The sequence below is a fragment of the Diabrotica virgifera genome, chromosome 5 (genome assembly GCF_917563875.1).
Source record: "Diabrotica virgifera virgifera chromosome 5, PGI_DIABVI_V3a".
Taxonomy (NCBI): Eukaryota; Metazoa; Arthropoda; class Insecta; order Coleoptera; family Chrysomelidae; genus Diabrotica; species Diabrotica virgifera.
The window spans coordinates 134,265,284-134,286,568 of NC_065447.1; the positions used below are offsets into that span (position 1 = coordinate 134,265,284).

Below are 21,285 nucleotides of genomic sequence, written 5' to 3' on the forward strand. Positions count from 1 at the left end.
GCCCGGAATTTTCGTATGGATCTTAAATAATGTCTTCTCCAACATATTATCTCTTCGCGGTCAATCAAAACTGATTTTCTGTCTGATTTCTCCCACCGGAAATTTAATTCTTTTAAAACTTCCCACAGTTTGGTTCGTCCGATATTAGGCAAATCAGGATCGTCTTTAACTTCTTGTAAAATTTTGTTAAGGTTGGGTATTTCCTTTTTGAAAAAAAATCCGTGAATTTTCCTTCGAATAATATTTTTGGCAAATTCATTAATTTCAACAGGCTTTTCCCCTCTTCAAGTGTTCATTTGTGTTTAGGTTAGTTATACCTTGTTTTTTTCTTTCTGATAGGAACCTATATATTGTTAACGCTGCTACGAGCGTCGTGTTGGCACAACTCTCGATTATGTTCCGAACAGTGTTTGTGGGATTCTGAAAAACCAGAGCATCGTGAACGTTCAGAACAATAGTCTTCTCTCTTGGTGAATAGACAGACTTACTGACTGTACGCAATAGCACCGGTGTAAAACTTGATGACGTTGATGATGATGAAGCCATCGCAAGCAATAACAAAAACAAGCACGAACGAAAGGTAAGTATATGTTTGTAGGAATATGGAAAAAAGAATGTGTGTGTACTTTGTACGTACGTATTATATAATTTCAACGAAATAAATAATATACTTAACAGGTTAGTTGTATTTTATTTAAGTATTAAACTAACTTTCTTACCTACCACTTTCAAAATTTTTTTATAAAAACAACCTAAAATTAAAAAAAAATATGAATCATCCGGGACCTCTCGATCTCTGGTTCAATGCTCTACTAACCAAGCTATCGAGCCCCTTGTAAGTAACCAGTAACGTCTCGGATATAATTACACAACACGGTGACAAATAGATCAAGTGAAGTATAAAAATGTATAAATAATACATTTACTAAAAACACTAATATATTCTTTTAATGACTTATTTGCGCTGATATATACATACCTATCTTGAAAGATTAGCAACGAACTACATACTGTCTGTATGCGCCTGCGCCAGGGAATTAAAAAATTTCACTCACGATCGTAAAGAAGTATAACTTCAAAAACACTACTCACGCACTGCACAAAATTCGCAAAAGAAATTAATATTCGATTAAATGCGGTCAAAAACGTACTAAACAAAAAAATTGTTTTCGTTCCTAATAACACCCTTTCAATTCAAGTTTCGAATATAAACTAAGAGGCGAGGCCAAAGCGCCAAAGACGGTATCTCTATACCTTTCTTCAGCTTCAGGTATGAATTCCAAAGGTATTGCATATTATTGTACTTGTACAGAAGTCAAAATTTTAAGTTTCTTCATAAGTCACGTCTTAACATTAAATAATGTACATTGAAGGTTTAGTATTGAAATATACAAAGAGATCTCTAAAGATAATCTTATTTACAAAATTTGTAACGGTTAAATTATCAAACATTAGCGTTGAACGTTTTAATTTTTTTTTTGCTAAGTAAATAATTATTAAAAACGTTATTTTATTCAAAATAGAATATTGATAAACATTTTGATTTTAAACACATTAATAAATACCTCAGGAACCTCCGCCTATGATTTTACGACACTTACGGCCGTTTTATGGCATTGACCCTCATTTCGTGCTCTTAACAAATTGCGAACGGAATATAGATGGCGCCTCAAGCTTGAGGAGTACAATTATAAAATCATTCATAAACCGGGAAAAACCAACAAAAATGCGGACGCCCTTTCTCGAATAAAAATCAATCACTTCAAAGAATGCGCGAATTTCCATAAGAAAATATCAATATTAGCTTCGAATGATACGGAATCTGACGAAGAACCAAACGAAGTCAATGAAGAAGAGATCACCGAACATTTCAATAGATTTGTCGACCTGTATAAAACTAAATCACTCATTGATTATTCTAAAATCGAAATACCTAACGATCAACTACTAGATAAATCGCATAAAAACATCATTACCTTCCTTAGGCAAAATAAAATGGAAGAAATGCATCACAAAATTTTAGACGACATTTTTGATGAAAATGAAATAGATTTTAACCTATCAAAACTGAACATACTTACTAGTAAAACTGTCAAAAATCGGAAATATTTTATCATTCCCCTTCCTTTTGATCCCGAAACGGTAGTACAACACTTATTCTATATCGTTTATGCAGACCAAGGTAAATTTGACCTATTGCAAATCTATTACGTCGAAAATCAGCTCGAATTACCAATTTTAGAAATATTTTCGTTTATCTTTGCCGATAAAGAAATAAAAATCAGAATATGTCAAGATGTCATTAAAACCCCAGAACAAGACGAAATACCCCCAATATTGGATCACTATCACCGTGGTAAAAGCAATCTCCATCGGGGAATAAATGAGACCATACGAAGAATAAAAGAAAAGTATAATTGGCAAGGCATCACAAAGGATGTAGAAAATTTTATAAAAAATTGTGAAATCTGTCAAAAGGTGAAGATATGTAGGAAGAACTTAAGCAACCCGTTAGTCATTACCGAAACACCTAAAACACCATTCGAAAGAGTTAACATAGATCTTTTCGAATACCCTACTAGAAATTACGCTCTAACTATCAGAGACGAGCTCACTAAATTTACCCAAGCGTATCCTCTTGAACACAAAACAGCTAAATCAATTGTCAATAATCTTATTGTCTTTTTCCAACACTATGGCACTCCATTACGCATACACTGTGACTATGGACGTGAATTCGACAATACTTTAATGAAAGATCTTTGTGAATTATACGACATAAAATTAACTTTCTCAAGTGTAGGCCACCCACAATCTAACGGTTCTATCGAAAGATTTCACGCAACCCTAAGTGAAATGATTAGAACCAATCAGGCTGAAAATCCCGATGAACATCCGTTCAATGTTCTGCCTTATGCAGTTATTTGTTATAATAACACTAAAAATAAAACCCATGGATTTACACCTTACGAATTGATTTTTGGACATACTTCTTTTAGACCACCCGAAATACTTTACAATGAAAAAGCCCTTATATCAAAATACGTTAGGGACTTAAGTAATCGTATGCAATATTTTTATAAAGTGGTACGAGCCAAGATCGAAAGACAAAAAGAAAAAGCTAAAGAGAGATTCGATCAGCACGTGTCATCAAACCCTCCAGAATATAAAATAGGTGATAAAGTTTACGTCAAAAAATCACAGATTAAAGACAAATCCCAAAATAAATTTAATGGCCCTTTCGAAATACAAGAAATCCACGTAAATTCTGCTACTTTGTTGAATACACGAACAAATAGAACAATGAAAGTGAATTTTGATAGATTGAAACCCTATCATGAGTAATTTTCTTTCAGATTCCTCGGACTGATTCCAGTCATCTACCCCCAGTATACGTTAACCCCAATCAACAACACCGTTGGAGTCTTCTTTCATGAAGAAACCAATCTCAAAATTTCAAACGACAAATGGACCCTCCTGGTATACAAAGACATGCAACCAATCAGAGATGTTATCGACAAAAATGACAGAATCTTAGACAATTTATTAGATACTATTGAAGAAAATGTACCTCGAATGCTGGCATTCAAATCTGAAGTCCAAACTCACATAAGTCTCCTCAAACAAATATCTAGTTCCGTCAATCTTAAATATACAGAAATAATGGCTGATACGAAACAATACGCTTTCCGAGAAAAACGTGGGCTTATTAACGGTATAGGTTCGATATGGAAATCAATAACCGGAAACTTAGATTCTTCTGACGGTGAATATTTCAATGAATGTATAAATAAGATAACCCGCGATGAGTATCAAATCGAAAACCTATTAAAAAATCAAATATCGGTTACCACCTCCGTGATTAAGAGTTTCAGCGCGACCATCCAAAAATTACAAATAGATGAGAAAACATTCAACAATGATATTAAAGAAATTCGAGAATCAATAATGGATATCTCTTTTTTTTTTCCTTACATTACGCATCAACCACGCAGGGTTATTAGCGTGTATGGATTGTGTTACAAAATTATAACTTGATATTCCAGACCTGATCGTGTTACCAGCAACTGGTTTTATAAACAGCTCTGAAATAATATTAGTAAAAATCGTTAATTAACAAGTTAAAATTACTACTAAAGTGATAATAGTGATTATTTAAGTGCAGGAAAACATACGTGAGTAAAGAAAACTCTCATTTTGTTTGATTGCATGATAATAAACTGACCATTGTTCTGACTAACCTAACAATTTGGTTAGAATAAAAAGAGCAATTATCAAAATCTGGTTGTTCGTCAACTTTTAAATAAAACAGGTCCGTACTCAGCCAAATTAATGAAACCGAAAAATCGAAAACGACCAAAATGAATAATAATAACAGCAATGGTATTATTGATACTGATAACTCACCAAACACTAAAAAATATTCTACAGCATTGACACATTCACCAATAACTTATCCAAGCAAAGAACAGGGAATTATCTTTTCTGCAATAGAGGGCCTCAAACTACAAGATTACTTATTAGAACTCGGACCAATTGTAGATCCAAAAAACATTATATTTTCATCCAAGATTTCAAACAACCGTGTTTGTGTATACTTATCAAGTAAATCAGTGGTAGACAAATTTTTAAAAGAACATAATTCTATTAAAATTAATAACACAGTAATACCAGTAAGAAAGCTAGTTACCCCATCACAAAGACTTGTTCTATCCAACGTAAGTCCCACAATTCCACATAATTTATTGGAAACCAAGTTAAAAACTATTGGATTACAGCTAATGTCACCTATCACATTCTTACGAATTGGAGCACCTGATCCAGCGTATAGTCACATACTTAGTTTTCGAAGGCAGGTGTACATATCTCCTCCAGAAGATAATTTCCAAATTCCCGAAGTATTAGAAATTTATCATGATGACTTAACATATCACATATATCTTACAACAGATACATTATGTTATAAGTGCAAACTACCAGGTCATTTGGCATCACGATGTGCCAGCCTCCAACTCCAAGCTCCTACTCCATATACTAAATCACAACAACAAAGTTCCTCTCTAGACAATCCCTCAGACAGCAATAATTCAAGTGAGTCTATATCAAATACTACTAACTTTGAAATGATATGTGAACAAACACCAATTACTCCTATACTCAATGAGCCTAATCACGACATACCCACTTCTTTTGAAGTTCAAACAACTTCAATAACTAATCCTACGACCTCTAAACGAAATGCAACATCTAGTCCAGAAGATACACCAGATATTACTAATTCCTCAGAAGCAAACTCTTACTTTACAAAACCTGTCCCAAAAGCTCCAAAGAAAAAGTTGAAGTCGGAAGGCAAACCCTCATTAGAATTTCGAGAACTGCCCCAAAACATAATCAATTTCATTGACAACCACAATCCTAAGTTCCCACTCGATAGTCAACAATTCACTGACCTATTAGAGAATACTCACGGTAGTAGTGATGCATTAAGCATTGCTAAAGACTATACCGAAAATATTCCATCTCTTATAGATATGATAAATGCAATACATTCGCAGACTGAAGATCGAAAAATGAAAATCAAATGTACTAGACTAACTAAAAAATTAACTAAAGAAGTGCTCCGACTTTCTGTTTCATCTGACTTCGACAGTGATGTATCTCAAAACTAATTATTTAAATAAAAATATAATTCATGTATAATAATATTTTACAGTGGAATTTAAACAGTTTTCACACCCGCCTACCCTTATTTCAGGTTTTAATTAGGAAATATTCTCCTGATATTATATGTCTTCAAGAAACTAATTTTAAAGACAACAATGTGTGTGACTTGAAGTCATATAATGTCTACTATCAAAATAGACAGACAAATCATGCCAGTGGTGGTGTTGCAATATATACTAAAACCGATTTACAAGTACACAGAATCACAATTAATACAAACTTAGAAGCAATAGCAGTAACAGTAACAACAGTTACTAATCAAAAAATGAACATATGTAATATTTATATTCCCCCGAACCATAATATCCAAGGAAATGAACTTTCCGACTTAATTATGCAAATTCCATCACCAAAATTAATTCTTGGTGACTTTAATAGCCATAATCTCCTATGGGGTTCCGAAAAAACTACTAAAAATGGAAAGTTATTAGCAAACATAATCAATAGCCTGAATTTAACAATAATGAACGATGGAGCTAAAACTCGTTTCGACGCAGCTTCTGGAAATTTTTCAGCAATTGACTTGTCTATTTCTGACCCATCGACGTTACTAAATCATACATGGCAAACCGTAGACGATTTATATGGAAGTGATCATTATCCAATAATAATAACAAAAATTTCCAACCCCACAACAAAAACCAATCCTTTTCAAAAGTGGAAAATTAAGCAAGCCAACTGGAACATCTTTAAAACAAAAATTACCGAAGAAATATCAAATATCCCTAGAAGTGAAGAAGACATAAACTTAACTTTAAAATTGTTTAATAACTTAATCACTGAAGCCGCCACAATTGCAATGGGAAAAACAAAGTACATAGCAAAAAACAAAGTTGTTCCCTGGTGGAATGAAGAGTGTGAATTGGCAATAAAGCAAAGTAAAAAAGCATTAAATACTTTCAAAAGACATAAAACTAATGAGAACTTGATAGAGCTAAGGAAAAAAAGGGCATATGCAAAATTAATTACTACCAGATCTAAAAAAGAGTCTTGGAAAAAATACGTTCAAAGTATTAACAGGAATACTAACATGTCATCCGCATGGAAAAAAGTAAAGAAAATAGCTGGCGTCAATACACAAAATGGAATAAAATACCTAGAACGAAATGGAAACCTAATTATTGAAAACAAAAAAATTGTAGAAGAATTAGCTGAAACATACAGACAAGAGTCTACAAATGAAAATTACAACAATATTTTTTTACGTTATCGGGAAGAAGAAGAAGCAAATCCAATAGAAGTTGTAGCTAGTAACGATGATATAAATACTCCAATTAATAAAACAGAACTGTTAGAAGCTGTCCAAATGTTAAAAAACACATCACCAGGCCCAGATGACATACCCGCAATATTCCTACAACAGTTACCTAACGAAGCTTTAGACTTCCTATTGAACCTTTTTAACATAATCTGGTGCAAACAAAAATTTCCCGACTTATGGAGACAAGCTATTGTCATCCCTATTCTAAAACCTAATAAGCCGGCAACAGCAGCAGAATCATATAGGCCAGCGTTTCCCAACCGGTGGGTCGCGACCCACTAGTGGGTCGCGGACAGATTTCAGGTGGGTCGCGGCGTGGCTCTTACGGTAGCTGAGTGGCGTACAGAGTACAGAATAGCGTATCAACATGGGTGAGGGATGGGTCGCGAATATGAGAAAACATCAGAAGGTGGGTCGCCAGACATAAAAGGTTGGGAACCACTGATATAGGCCAATATCACTTACATGTTCTACTTGCAAATTGCTAGAGAAAATAATAAATAATAGACTTATGTGGCATTTGGAACATCACAATTTACTCATACCGGAACAAGCTGGATTTCGTCCCTTAAGATCCACTACAGATAATGTTTTACATTTAGAAAGTCAAATTAATGAAGCCTTCTGTAACAAACAGAAATGCATAGCTGTTGACTTTGATATCAACAAAGCATTTGATTTGGCATGGCGATACAGAATATTAAAAAAGCTACAGACTTGGGGAATTCAAGGAAACATGTTAGCATTTTTGAATAACTTTCTACATCAACGCAAATTTTCAGTACGAAGTAATGGAGAACATTCTACTATTAAGTCTCAGGACAATGGAACACCAGGATCTGTAATTAGCCCTACACTTTTTTTAATTGCAATGAATGATGTTATAAAAAATCTCAAGAGACCTGCACAGGCTAGATTATATGCTGATGACATGATAATGTTCGTCAAAGGAAAAAATATTAATTCCATGGTCAAATTTTTACAAGAAGAACTAAACAAAATTGATAGTTGGTCTAATACGAGTGGATTCAATTTTTCAGCTGACAAGACACAATATATTATTTTTTCCAAAAAGCCTATTCACACTAACATACCTACCTTAAAATTCGGCACAAAGTTATTGAAACGATGTACAGAGATAAAATATTTAGGTTTAACATTCGACGAAACTTTAAGTTGGAAATCACATATTAAGCAATTGGCAATATCATGTCAAAATGGTATAAATCTTCTTAAATGTTTAGCCAACAAACAATGGGGTGCTGACGGAGATACATTACTACTGTTGTATAGAAGCCTAATCCGATCAAAATTGGACTACGGATGTATTGCATATTCTTCAGCGTCAAAGTCAAATTTAAAAATCTTAGACATTATACACAACAATGCATTACGCATAATATCTGGAGCTTACAGAACAACTCCTGTTGCAAGCCTCGAGTGGGAACTTGGAGAGCCATCATTACATGAACGACGAAAATTACTTAGTTTATCTTACGTTTCAAAACAATCATCATTACAACCTGACAACCCTTTTCTTATTCAGTCATCGTTATCTAATATCAACATAAGGACACATTTACCATTTCAATTAAGGATCAAAAACATTTTAAACTCTATTGAAATTTTTAACTTTCCCTCAACACATTCAGCAAATGTAAACACGGCACCTCCCTGGTTAATACCTTTGCCTACTTTAAATTTACAACTATTATCATACCATAAATCCGAAACCAATCCACAAATATTTATAAGCAATTATAATAGAATACTTTCTTCTTTCCCTGAATATATCCAAGTTTACACAGATGCATCTAAAACAACTTCTGGTGTAGGATCGTCATTTGTTATAAGAGACACAATAAAAAGCTTCAAATTGCCCACAGAATCCACTGTGATAACTGGAGAAATGTATGCAATATACAGAGCTCTAAACCATATACAAACAGTCAAATCAGAAAAATTCCTTATTATTACTGACTCAATTAATTCCCTCCATATACTATCAAAAATGTACACCTGCAACCCGATTGCTAAATTAATTAAAAACAAGATGCAGCAGCTGAAGAACAAAACATTAGTCTTCGTGTGGGTACCGTCACATATAGGCATTAAAGGAAACGAACTAGCTGATAAAAACGCTCGAGAAATAGCAAATTCTCCAAATATCAGACCGATAATGAAACCACTAGCAGAAGATCTCAAACCGTATTTCAAACAAAAGCTTATATGTAATTGGACTAAATTTTGGGAAGAAAAATCTTCAAAGTTGAAAGAAATAAAACCAAATTTTGGACGATGGAATAACAACACTCCTAGCCGTTTCTTTCAGGTAGTATTAACCAGGCTTCGATTAGGACACAGCAAACTTACACATGAATATCTAATGAAGAAGGAACCTCAACCAAAATGTACGAGTTGTGATGTGCCGTTAACAGTGAAACATGTATTAACAGAGTGTCCCAAATATAGTGCTGAAAGACTAACTTATAACATACCATCAGTTATAACGGAGATCTTTAGTGTCTGTACCAGTGAAAATATTGTGAAATTTTTAAGAGACAGTAACATATTGTACCACATATAATTATGTAATTTTTAGTCATTATTGTATACACTAAATCCATCCGCTAATAACCAATATGGTTGATGCGGCTTACTTTAAATAAAAAAAAAAAAAAAATATAACTTAAAAATAGATTTTAAACATAACAATAGGAAATTATAAAAAGCTCTAAATCTATACAAAGTAAAGTAAAATACTATATTTTTGGTAAGAGGTTGCAGTCTTTGAGGAATGTGAAGATGCTTTTTGTATCACTGTCTTTTCCGAGTGCACTATTTAATGTTGGTGGTATGTTGCACTTTTTTCGTTGCACTTTATACTTCGGACACTGCAATAAGCAATGTTTTACGGTAAGGACACTTCTACACAAATCACACACAGGTTGATCGGCACGTTGGAGTATGTAGTCATGGGTTAATCGAGTATGGCCAATCCGGAGACGATTGAAGATTACTTGCTCTCTTCTGTTTTTGAATTGTGGAATTTGATTGTGGTTAATGTCAACTTCGTATAGCTTGGTTGATGAGTCCCTCCATGTATCCTGCCATATTTTAAAAGTACTTACTTTGAAATATGCTTTCAGGTCGGTGTGTAGGGTTTTCATGTTCTCTTCTGCGTTTGGGTTATTAGGTGCATTCTTTGCTATTTTGTCCACAACCTCGTTACCTTCGATTCCAGTATGAGATGGTACCCAAATAAAATTAACTTTAATATTCATATTTTCTGCATATTTCAGTTCCTTTTTAATGAAAAGTAGTAGTGGATGATCAGAATAGAGTTGTTTTAATGCCAATACTGAGCTGAGAGAATCTGTGATAATGATGTTTCTCTTATTATTTTTGTTAACTATCAGAGCCAATGCTTTTAGAATAGCAAACAGTTCAGCGGAGAACGTTGTTGTATATGAAGGTAACTTATAAGCTGCTGTGTAATCTGACGAGTAGATTGCTGCGCCAGTTCCGTCTTCGTTTTTGGAGGCATCGGTGTAAACTTTGAAGCAGCTACCATATTTGCTTAATATTTTAAGAAATTCTTGATTGATTTGACTTGCAGGCGTTTCTGATTTGTTTAGTCGCAATAAGCTGGTATCAGTATAGGGAAGGCGAATTGTCCAAGGAGGAGGGGTTTGGATTGCGGAAATATCGTAGGTGTCTGGAAAATGAATACCTATTTTTGATAAGTAAGTTTGTATGCGGTAATAAAAAGGGTGATCAGTTCTATTTGAGTTTCGGAAACAACTTTTAAAGCGGTCAGCAAATACGTTGTGTATAACTGGGTTATTTTGATTAGAGGATACTGCAGCGGCATAAGAAAGACTTAGATATTGTCTTCTAAACGTGAGTGGGATCTCTCCAGTCTCCCAGTATAGAGTTTGTATTGGACTTGTGTGGTGTGCTCCTAAGGAAATTCGAAGACCTGTATTTTGAATCACATCTATTGTTTTTAAGTACGTCTTTTTTGAGGAGTTGTAAACGATTGAGCCGTAGTCAAGTTTGGAACGTACTAGGGCCTTGTAGATATGTAGTAATGTAGACGAGTCGGCGCCCCATTTTTTGTTTGCAAGTGATCGTAACAAATTTATTCCAGGCTGACATGTCTTTTTTAGATATTCTAAATGTATTTTCCAAGTTAGTTTTTGATCAAATATCATACCGAGAAATCTAACTTCGTCTACATATTTAACCTGTGCTTCATTTAAGTATAAGTTCTTCAGTTGTATTTGGTGACTTTTCGTAAAACACACTGCTTTGGTTTTAAGGGTATTAAACTGAAGTCCACTTGTGGATGACCATTCTTCAATATGATTTATGGCTTTTTGGACATGGTTATGGATGGTTGTTGGGTTCTTTCCTTTACAAAGTATAACCAAATCATCTGCATATAGCCTAGCTTTTACAGGATGTTTAATTTTTGCGGTAATAGAGTTCATAGCTATAAGAAACAGCGTTGTGCTAAGGTTCGAGCCCTGTGGTACTATCTTCTTGATTTCTTGTTGAGGAATATACGCCATCTACTCTGACTTGAAACTGTCTATTTTCTAATAAGTTTGATATATATTTGAGTATATTACCTCTAATTTTCCATTCGCTAAGAGTTTTTAATATTGATAATTTCCACACTGTATCGTAGGCTTTACGAATGTCGAAAAATATTCCGATACAATGTTGTTTAATTGCAAAAGCCTCATGTATTTCCGATTCTACGTCAATAAGATTGTCTACAGTAGAACGATGTTTTCTGAAGCCACTCTGTTCTGGTATAATTAATTTTTTTGATTCCAGATACCACATTAGTCTGTTATTTATTATTTTCTCTAGCATTTTGCCCATACTACAAGTAAGAGATATTGGCCTATATGTTTCGGGATCTGATTTTGATTTACTTTGCTTAGGAATAGGAATTATTATTGAATTTCTCCACGACTTTGGAAATAAACTTTTCGAGAAGATTAAGTTGAAAATGCTGAGTAAGTGTTCTTTAGATGGGTAGGTGAGGTTTTTTAGAAAAATAGTGGGTATATTATCTGATCCAGGGCACGAGTTCTTACAGTTTTTTATTACCGCTTCTAATTCATCCATCGATATTGGAAAGTTTATTTCGCTATTATTTTGATCTTCATAATCTATGGTATATCTTTCCTCATTTCTTTTGTTCCTTAAAAAAATTGGTGAATAGTTTGCGTCGCTTGAATTTTTTTCATAAACTAATGCCAGTATATTTGATATTTCCTTTTGGGATTTATATATTATATTATTTTGCTCTAACAGATTTATTGACTTGTGTGATTTTGCACCAGATATTCTTTTTACTTTTTTCCATACAGTTGTCATTGGAGTAGAACTGTCAATTGTTGAAACGTATGTTTTCCAAGATTCGCGCTTAGCTTTTTTGATAGTAAATCTGGCTATAGCTCTTAATCGTTTAAATTCTAAAGAGTTTTGTTCATTTTTCTGTCGTTTGAATTTATTAAACGCTTTTTTGGATTGTTGTATTACTTGTCGACATTCATGATTCCACCAAGGAACTGGATGGAATTTACTATTGAAGTTAATTTTTCCAATATTTTGATCTGCTGAATCTATTATTAGTTTTGTAATGAAATCTACTTCTTCGTTCACATTACTATTTTCATTTATGGCATGCAAGTTGCGTTCGATATGATTTTGAAATTTCGTCCAATCCGCATTTTTTAAGTTCCATTTTGCTTCTGGTATAGCTGTAGATGCATCTTCGTTATGGATTAAAATAGGATAATGGTCGCTGTCGTATGGCTCTGGTAATACATCCCATGAAAGTGTATGCGTTATTGATGGTTCACATATAGATAGGTCGATAGCAGAACCCTCGCCCGTTCTTATGTCGAAACGGGTATCTTGTCCATCATTAAGTAAATTTAGGTTGAGTTTTTCCAGAAGTACTTCTATTTTTCTACCAAGATGTGTTAATTTTTTTGAACCCCATAAAGGATTATGTGCGTTGAAGTCCCCGACAATTAATCGTGGAGTAGGTATTTGTTCTAAAAGATCCGATATTTCGTTATGGTTAAGTTCTTGATTGGGGGGGATGTATATGTTACATACGGAAAAACTAGTTACGTCTTTGATTCTGACTGCAATTGCCTCAATGTTTGTTTCTAGTGGTATTGCTGTGCTATTAATGTCGTCCTTTATGTATATGGCTACTCCTCCACTGGCGATTTTAGCATGTTGTCGATTTTTAAAGAAACAATTAAAGTTTTTTAGTTTATGTGCAGTCTTGTTTTTAAAATTAGTTTCTTGTAAACATAGAATCATTGGTCTGTATTTTGAGATTAGTATTTGCAACATTTCTAAATGGGTGTAATACCCATTCAGATTCCATTGAATTAAACTAGTGAATGATATTGATATTTTAATATGTGTCCGTAGAGGTGTCGCTTTCTGGTTCGGTATGGAAGTCCGGATCAATCTGTCGTAAAATTTTATTTCTTATTCGGGTGCATGTACTTTTAATTTTTCGGTCAATTAGTTTAGGATAAATTTTTGTCAGTAGGTCTGTAACTTCAGAAATTTCATTGGTATACATTTTTGTAATGCTTATTGGGTCGGAAGAGCCTGTACAATTTTCGAAGAAATCTATTAGTTGATCATAGTTTAAGGGATAACTGGAATTTTGGTCTCTAAATAATTCTTCTGTAGGTTTCAGCATTTCCTCTAACGTCTATTTTGGTTTATTGCCTTGGCTTAATTTAGTCTTTTTCTCTTTGTTTTTTGGTACTTCAAAAGCGTGTTCTGATGAAGGAGTTGGAGAACGCTCAGAAACTGTGCGTTTTTGTGATATTGGATCTGTTTCTATTAGGTTAGTTTGGAGTTCTGTGCTTAGTGTTTCATTTTGTACAACTTGATCGTTAAGTTCGGTTTTATTATGTGGGATGCCACTCGTTAGTTCTTTAGTCGCCTGATTGTAATTATTTTCAATAGAGTTCTCACCTGATTCTGTATTTTGAGGAATTGAAGTGGTGTCACCTGATACAGGTGCCTTTGTTGGACAGTCTTTTGCTGAATGCTTGGTGTTTTTGCATATATGACAAGTCTGGTTGTCTAAAGATATCCATACTCTATATGATGTCTCCTCGTGGGTTATAATAAAAGAATCGGGTAAGGTATGGTTGGTTAAAGGGGATATATAGGTTTGTCGCCTAAAGCTTAATATATGCTGGAACTCAGGACTGGAAGTCCCTATACGGAGAAATGATAAGGGTGACAAAAGGTTAACACCAAGTGCTTGCAATTCGGATTCTAAGATTGAGTGTGGAATAGATGGACATACGCCTGAGAGTACTAGTCGTTGGCTGGGTGTGATTAGTCGTCGTGCTTTTAAGAGTTGTTGATAAACTTTGATTTTTCCGTGGTTGGTAATAAAGTCGTCCACTAATTTTTCATTTGCTAAGTAAATGCACATTCTGTTGTTGGATAGCTTTGAACAGAAAATAATATTTATTGGTCGAATAATTTGGCTTAAACTGTGGAGGTAATCTTCAATTTTGGTGTTGTCAATTGCGTCGAACACAATTGCTTAGTTTCTTGATGGAAAAACATTAGCGGTTGGTCGTCTTGTTACGGAAGAGTAGCTTTTAGGTTCTAGAGATTGTTGGTCTGGTGTAGAAGTAGGTTTAGTTGACGTAGATGAGGATGCCATGATGTAAAAATTGATATTTTGTATGCCAAAATATCAATTATTTGGGGCCAGTAAATACTGGCCTATTTTTGAAATTGTCTATAATATGTATTTAAATAAAGTCACCTTACCAATGTTTATCGTTAGAATAACACATTCACAAAACGCGTTTTTAACTTTTGCAAAAACTGTAAGCGAATATTAATTAGAATTTAACGTCTTTACTCGTCGGCTGGTATGATAAGACTCAATGGATATCTCTGACCAATTAAAATTCTATCAATCTCAAATCGATATGCTGAACTTTTGTGAATTGCTAATGGAAGGCTATTCATTTATCGAAGATTCGTTAAATGATATAGTAAATGCTATAACTTTTGCTAGATTAAAAATATTACATAGTTCAATCATTACCCCGTTTGATTTAATTGAATCGCTTAGGCATATATCACAATCATTACAGAAAAATAATCTTCCCCTATCAATCTATACTTCAAATCTCCCTCAATATCTCGATATTATCGAATTACAGGCCTATCAATTAGACACAAGAATTGTGTTTGTCTTAAATATTCCTTTAACTGATGCAGAACAATATACTTTATATCGTCTATATCCAATACCAATAATGGATAATCGAACAGGTTTACATTCAATTTTAACAACAACACATAAATATATTGCGCGAAATGATGATTCATTGTTATACCTTACAATAAGTAGTCTTGAGTCATGCAAAATTCTTCGAGCCAGAACCAAAATCTGTTACAATATACTTCCATACCCAATTGACAGCGACGCCGTATGCGAAGCCTAACTCCTGAAGCGACAAGAACGCCTTCCCAGAACATGCCAGACTTCCGTAGTATTTGCTAAAGACTACAACGTTCAGAAGATCAGCATGAACCTTTGGCTCATAACAGTTTCTGACCCACTGCCTATTACTATCAAATGCGAATCCAGAGAAGTCAAGTCAGAAATCATCGATACCAACCACGTGCTCAAACTAAAACCCACGTGCGATGCCTTTATTGGAAGTACAAGAGTACACTCACAAAAATTGATCGACGCTTACGACAATGTTACGTACAAAAGTCATCCAGTTCAAATACCATTCAATTGTTGCAATCACTTCCCAGATAAGATTCATCTTCCCGACTTAAAACCACTAAACCTTAGCAAGATCAACACTGAAGACCTCGAAATAGCCCATCACAAACTCAATCAGTATTCTGAAGAACTCGACAAATTAATCAATGAACCATTCGTCAATAAACTTATGAGCTGGTTCACAATCCTAACGATAACAGTCATTGTGACTCTCGTCGTTCTTTACATATTATGTAAATGCAGATCCAAGAGAAGATTCAAGATAGGAATTGCCAATACCAATGACAATGACCATCCCCTTTTCCACCAAGACACCCAGAGACAGCTTTCGCCAGGAATTGGAAGAAAATCCTTCCAAGACGAAGACCCAGTATCCACCTAAGTGACTCCATAGACGAAGAGGAGAGGATCCAACTGAATACCAACAAACAAACAGTCTGAAAGTTGCTGCCACGCGTCAACTTCCTTCTAACAAGGGGAGCTGTTATATCCGTTTTGTACCAACTAGCCTTAATGATGAAGTACCTACCTATTTCCCATCAGTAGATATCAGGTGTCAGCCATCTGAACCGACGCATCCAGTATCAATGTCAATGTCAGCGGAATCAACGACGTCCAAGCTTTCTCACAACCTCAGCATTTTGCTAATTGTGTAAAACCATCTGCCGGCTTTAATTTGTTGTTCGTAATAATTTAGATTTAGTACATGTAACTTTAATTTTTCTATTTTTCAAAATAAAATATTTTTTAAAAAGTCAAAAAAGTTTTAAGTAATATAAAATATATATATTGCTTATTTCCTGACCGTGAATTTTTAAATAGTTGGTTTTTAATTCGTGGGTTTGCGGTCTGTTATAAATAAAACACTTGATTTTGCTTAGACGTTTCGGCTACTTGCCATTAGTATTGTTGAGGGTCATAACGCTTTTAAATAATCTCAACGACTAGTAAGTTGAACTGACGAATTGTGATATTTTATAAAAATTTACATATTTCTTTTTATCTATATTACAGAGTCTTGAAAAAGGAATAAAACCATTCCGAAAGCTAGACAAAAAGTCAAAAGAGTGTTTCTTTAACATCCTGGCCAACCTTCTGACTGCAACCCTAATAAACTATATACATATAATATGTAATTTGAATTACCGGAGTCCTTTAGTTGGGCGAAACACGTTGAAATCCTCAAAAAGACGCGCATTTTTGAAGGATTTGAACTTCCATTTTTGAATGCTCTAAAGACTCAATCAATTACTTCAAATAATTATATATAACCAATAAAACAAACCTTGGTTGATGAAGTCTATAATATCGGGGAATCCCCAAAAACCCCCAAAAAGTATTCTTTGGATTTCAAAAGTGATGCAAGGAAAAATCTGAAAAAATTAGAAATATAGTTTTTGATAAAATACACAATTAGACCTACAGCCATCTCCAAAAAAAGTTTCGCTTTCTTGGAAAAAATGCATTTTGGTATTACCTATATACCTACATTCAACCTACGGTCTATAAAAAATAGACATGTTTTGTAAAAACCTCAATTATGCGTGAGAATTATTTGAAACTTTTAAATTGATTGCGTCCCACCTAACAAACATAAAATTCAAAAAGTAACGTTTGTGGAAGTTGGGACAAAGGGTGAGTGTGTAGTGGAGTGTTGAAATTGAGCTGAGTCTTATTTTTTAATCACATACATACATAGAATGTAAAAAAATGAAAAGAAAAATGAAGAATGAAATGAAAAATTAAATTCAATTCTGGGAGTGAGGACATTTTACCTATCTTGGGTACCCTTTATTACCCTTTAATAACTTAATAAACTTTTATTTAAAAAATTTTAAATACGTTTTTATGAAATATAATTTCTAATGTATGTTTATATGTCTGATACGTTTATTTATTTATTTATAACAAAAAACAAATTACACATTTTACTTACGGTATAGATGTAGAATCATCACAGTGATAGCCATCAGGACAACGCAAGATTGCATGTAAAGATGTGACGCTGCCAATATTCGTACAAGTGGTAAAAGTAGATGCGGTTAGACATTCCACACCACTAGGTCTACATGTTAAATCCCCATCATCTGCTATTATTTTAAAATATCCCTGACATAATCCGATACACAGGAAAACCTGTAACAAGTTAATATATGAATGTAATAAGTTAGCAATATCTTTTATACCTATATAAATTTTATAAAAATCCAAATTTTTTGGTGGATTATGTTTCATTGCTAATATCACAAATTTTATTTTTTGTTGTTAATTTGTGACAGTTCTTCGGTATCAATTTCATGATATTTGTATAAAAACTTCATAAAATATGAAGAGTGGAGATATATAACGGGCCAAGTGACAAAAATACACAATCGAGAAAAAAAAGTTTTTATCAGAAAACGGAACACTATACTTAACGGCGGACGCTATCTGTTGAATTTATTTAGAGCTGTTTCCAATACAACTCTCACTTGGCCCATAATACAGGTTAACGGCATTGTTGCATAGACCATTATAATGAAAAAAACAAAAATCATGATTTTTTGTCACTTGGCCCGTTATATATATCCACTCTTCATATAGTAAAAAGATAAATGATACACTAAAAGTAAAGATAATTCAGATCTGATTAGAGAATAGGGCGTCTATTGTTTTTATACGAAGCACACTGGTGCTTCTACACAGGTGCTCTGATGAGAATAAGTTGAATTTTAAATACATATAAGCACGTATAATACGCTTTATTCTATAATCAAGTCTAAATCACCTTTACTTTTAGTTTATATTTTTATTAACTTTTGTGGGTATAAAAGGAACTAGTTTGCTAAAGATTATTATCACAGTGAACGACAGGTCGTGAATGCAATTATAGATTCTCTTGTCGATTATTTCACCTTTCTGTTCAGCTTTACTTTTCCATCTTAAAAGGCGCAGAGAATAAATAATTCGAATTTTAGTTCCTGTCTCATTTTGACTCGCAATAATTGATATATTTTAGCTAATGTAGCTATACTTTTAGTCTGCCTGTCCGCGAATATAATGCCTAACGTTATTAGAACTGATAGAATGAAGAGATGTTGAGTGAGAGCTTATAACTTAATGATGGTATTTAAAGTGAGAAATTTAACCTCTGACTTCTGGCTGCAGAGTTGCAGCTGAAACTATTTTTTAAAGTCACCGAAATAGTACAAGCGATATATTACTTGGTGTAACCGGAAGTGTCACATTATAGTCGTAGAAATAGTATATATTATATCAATAATCGCGTATTGGAAACTCGAGCTCGAATATTTAGTTCTGGTTTTATGTCATTTCTGGTTAAAAGGTTATGACTGGAAGTTTGGCAAAAATTACTCAAAATTATTAAAATCGTGTATCAATCGACGAAAAGTTACACGAAGAGTTCAAACATCGACTTCTAGTTCTACTTACGGTCACGTTCCCGTTGTGTATGAAAACCAAGGACTTACGAAGTCCAGTTATTGCTTGTTTAAATGGATATAGTTTAAAATTCGCATTGCCTTGAACATTTTAAGCCCATAAACTTAACTATAACCCAAAGAGAAATCAAGTTTTCAGGTCAAGAATATCATAGTTTTATAGAATGTTTTTTTATATAGTAGAACTATGTATATAGATGTAATGTATAGAATGTATTTTAAAATCTCCATCCGACTCCTGAGAGGGCAAAAGGATATGACAAAAAAAAGCAGAAGAAGAAGAAGAAGCGAAGAAATATTTTAAAACGAAAATAAACTAAAGAAAGGAAGACAAATCATTCGCAAGCCCTTGACTCAAATATGACTGAAAAAAATAAACTTCAGCAAACATTACACTAACAAAAAATAGGTATACATGATGTATACGAAGTATTAAAATTAAGAAAAATAATTTTATTATTATAAGACTGATTTAAGTATTAAACTGATTTACTTAGTTCAAAAATGTAGAAAAATATGTACAATATCATATTACCAGGTATAAATAATTTCCTGTAGAAAATTTTAGTTGTAAAATATACTTACGATTACTAGGACGTTTATCGTATACATCTTTATATGAAAAAATAGATGTCCTGGTGTTAGATGTTTTTACACACGTTTGGACATAATTTTCATGTTCTGCTTATGTCTATTTAACTGTAGACTTGTGGTATCGTTTAAGACGACAATTGTTATTTATTATAGATAAACAAACAAAATGTTTCATATGTCAGCTAACAAATCAACTATAATGTTTTTGTCAACATTGTCATAAGAACTTAATCTGTAAGCACATTTAGACGAAATATATTCAAGTTTATTAAGGGAGTGTGTATGTATTTTTTTAAAATGACGTAAGTACATTTCGCACATCCTGTTCAAAAGTGTATTAACACAAATAATGATTTTTGTGTTTATCTCACCAACAACGTGCAGTATGCATAATCTTTTACCTAAAAAAACTGTAATATCGCAGCCTAAAACTATATCAGTAAATGGAGCGAACCAATATGTCACAATTAAAAATTAAAGCTCATGGTCCGGTAAAAAAAGTATCACTTGAAGAAATACAGAATCATCACAAGAAAGTGTGCTAATTCCCGGTGAAAACGTATTAAAAAAGTACTAATTCAAAAAGCGTCCATATAACATATAACACGAATGTGTTTTAACGTTTCTTTCAAAAGAAAAAACTGTCGTAAAATCAAATTTTGGAAGGAAAACTGTATTAATTCGAATAAAAATGTCGTTTTTTGGTTGTTCTTTCCTTATAACAAATAGTTTTCCTATGTTACTGTTATGTTCGTGTAAAACTCCCTTAACCATGAATGTAGGTTGGTACTACTGTCATCTGAACGACAGCTGTCAGATACTTAATACTGCGATAGAAAATGGAAACCATGTGCATAATTCTTTAAAATAAAGTATTTTACATCGAGTATTATTTCATTACAAATACTTACGTCCTTTAAGTACAAAGGACTTGACATTTGGCGACGAGGATAATGGATACAAATATTACAGACACTACATCAACTACAGCCGGTACAAACACGAGTTCCTCGACTACAACTGCGATAGTTGCACCTGCTACAGCTCCAGTAATGTCTACACAAGTTTCTACATTCCAGTTTTCCGTTGAACCTTTTAACCAGACAGCTACAAAATGGTCCAGGTGGGTAAAACGGCTGGAAGGAGCATACAAAGTTTTTAAAATTCCAGAGGAAATGAAATTGCCCTATTTACTACATTACATGGGGTCGGAAGCATACGATACACTGTGTGATAAACTAGCTCCAGAGGTCCCTGAAGACAAGTCATATGAGGATACAGTTAAGTTAATGGATAATTTTTACAACCCTGCACCACTTGAAATTGCTGAAATATTTAGGTTTCAATCAAAAAGACAAGCAGAAGGCGAAAGTATACAAGAATACCTACATTCTCTACAGAAACTTGCCATAAACTGCAACTTTTCCACATAT

The 21,285-nt window shown here is 33.5% G+C and overlaps 1 protein-coding gene across 1 annotated transcript in view; it reads right to left on the reverse strand.

Moving 5' to 3' along the window:
* The window catches only part of LOC114344218 (uncharacterized), a 346,622-nt gene extending 326,601 nt beyond the window's left edge, over positions 1-20,021 (reverse strand). Inside the window, exons 1-2 of the mRNA XM_028295066.2 lie at positions 19,844-20,021; positions 17,755-17,954 (exon numbers count right to left, since the gene is read on the reverse strand). Of these exons, the coding sequence (XP_028150867.1) occupies positions 17,755-17,954; positions 19,844-19,870 (227 nt within the window). The 5' untranslated portion in view covers positions 19,871-20,021. The remainder of the gene's footprint in view (positions 1-17,754; positions 17,955-19,843) is intronic.
* Positions 20,022-21,285: the final 1,264 nt, after the last annotated feature.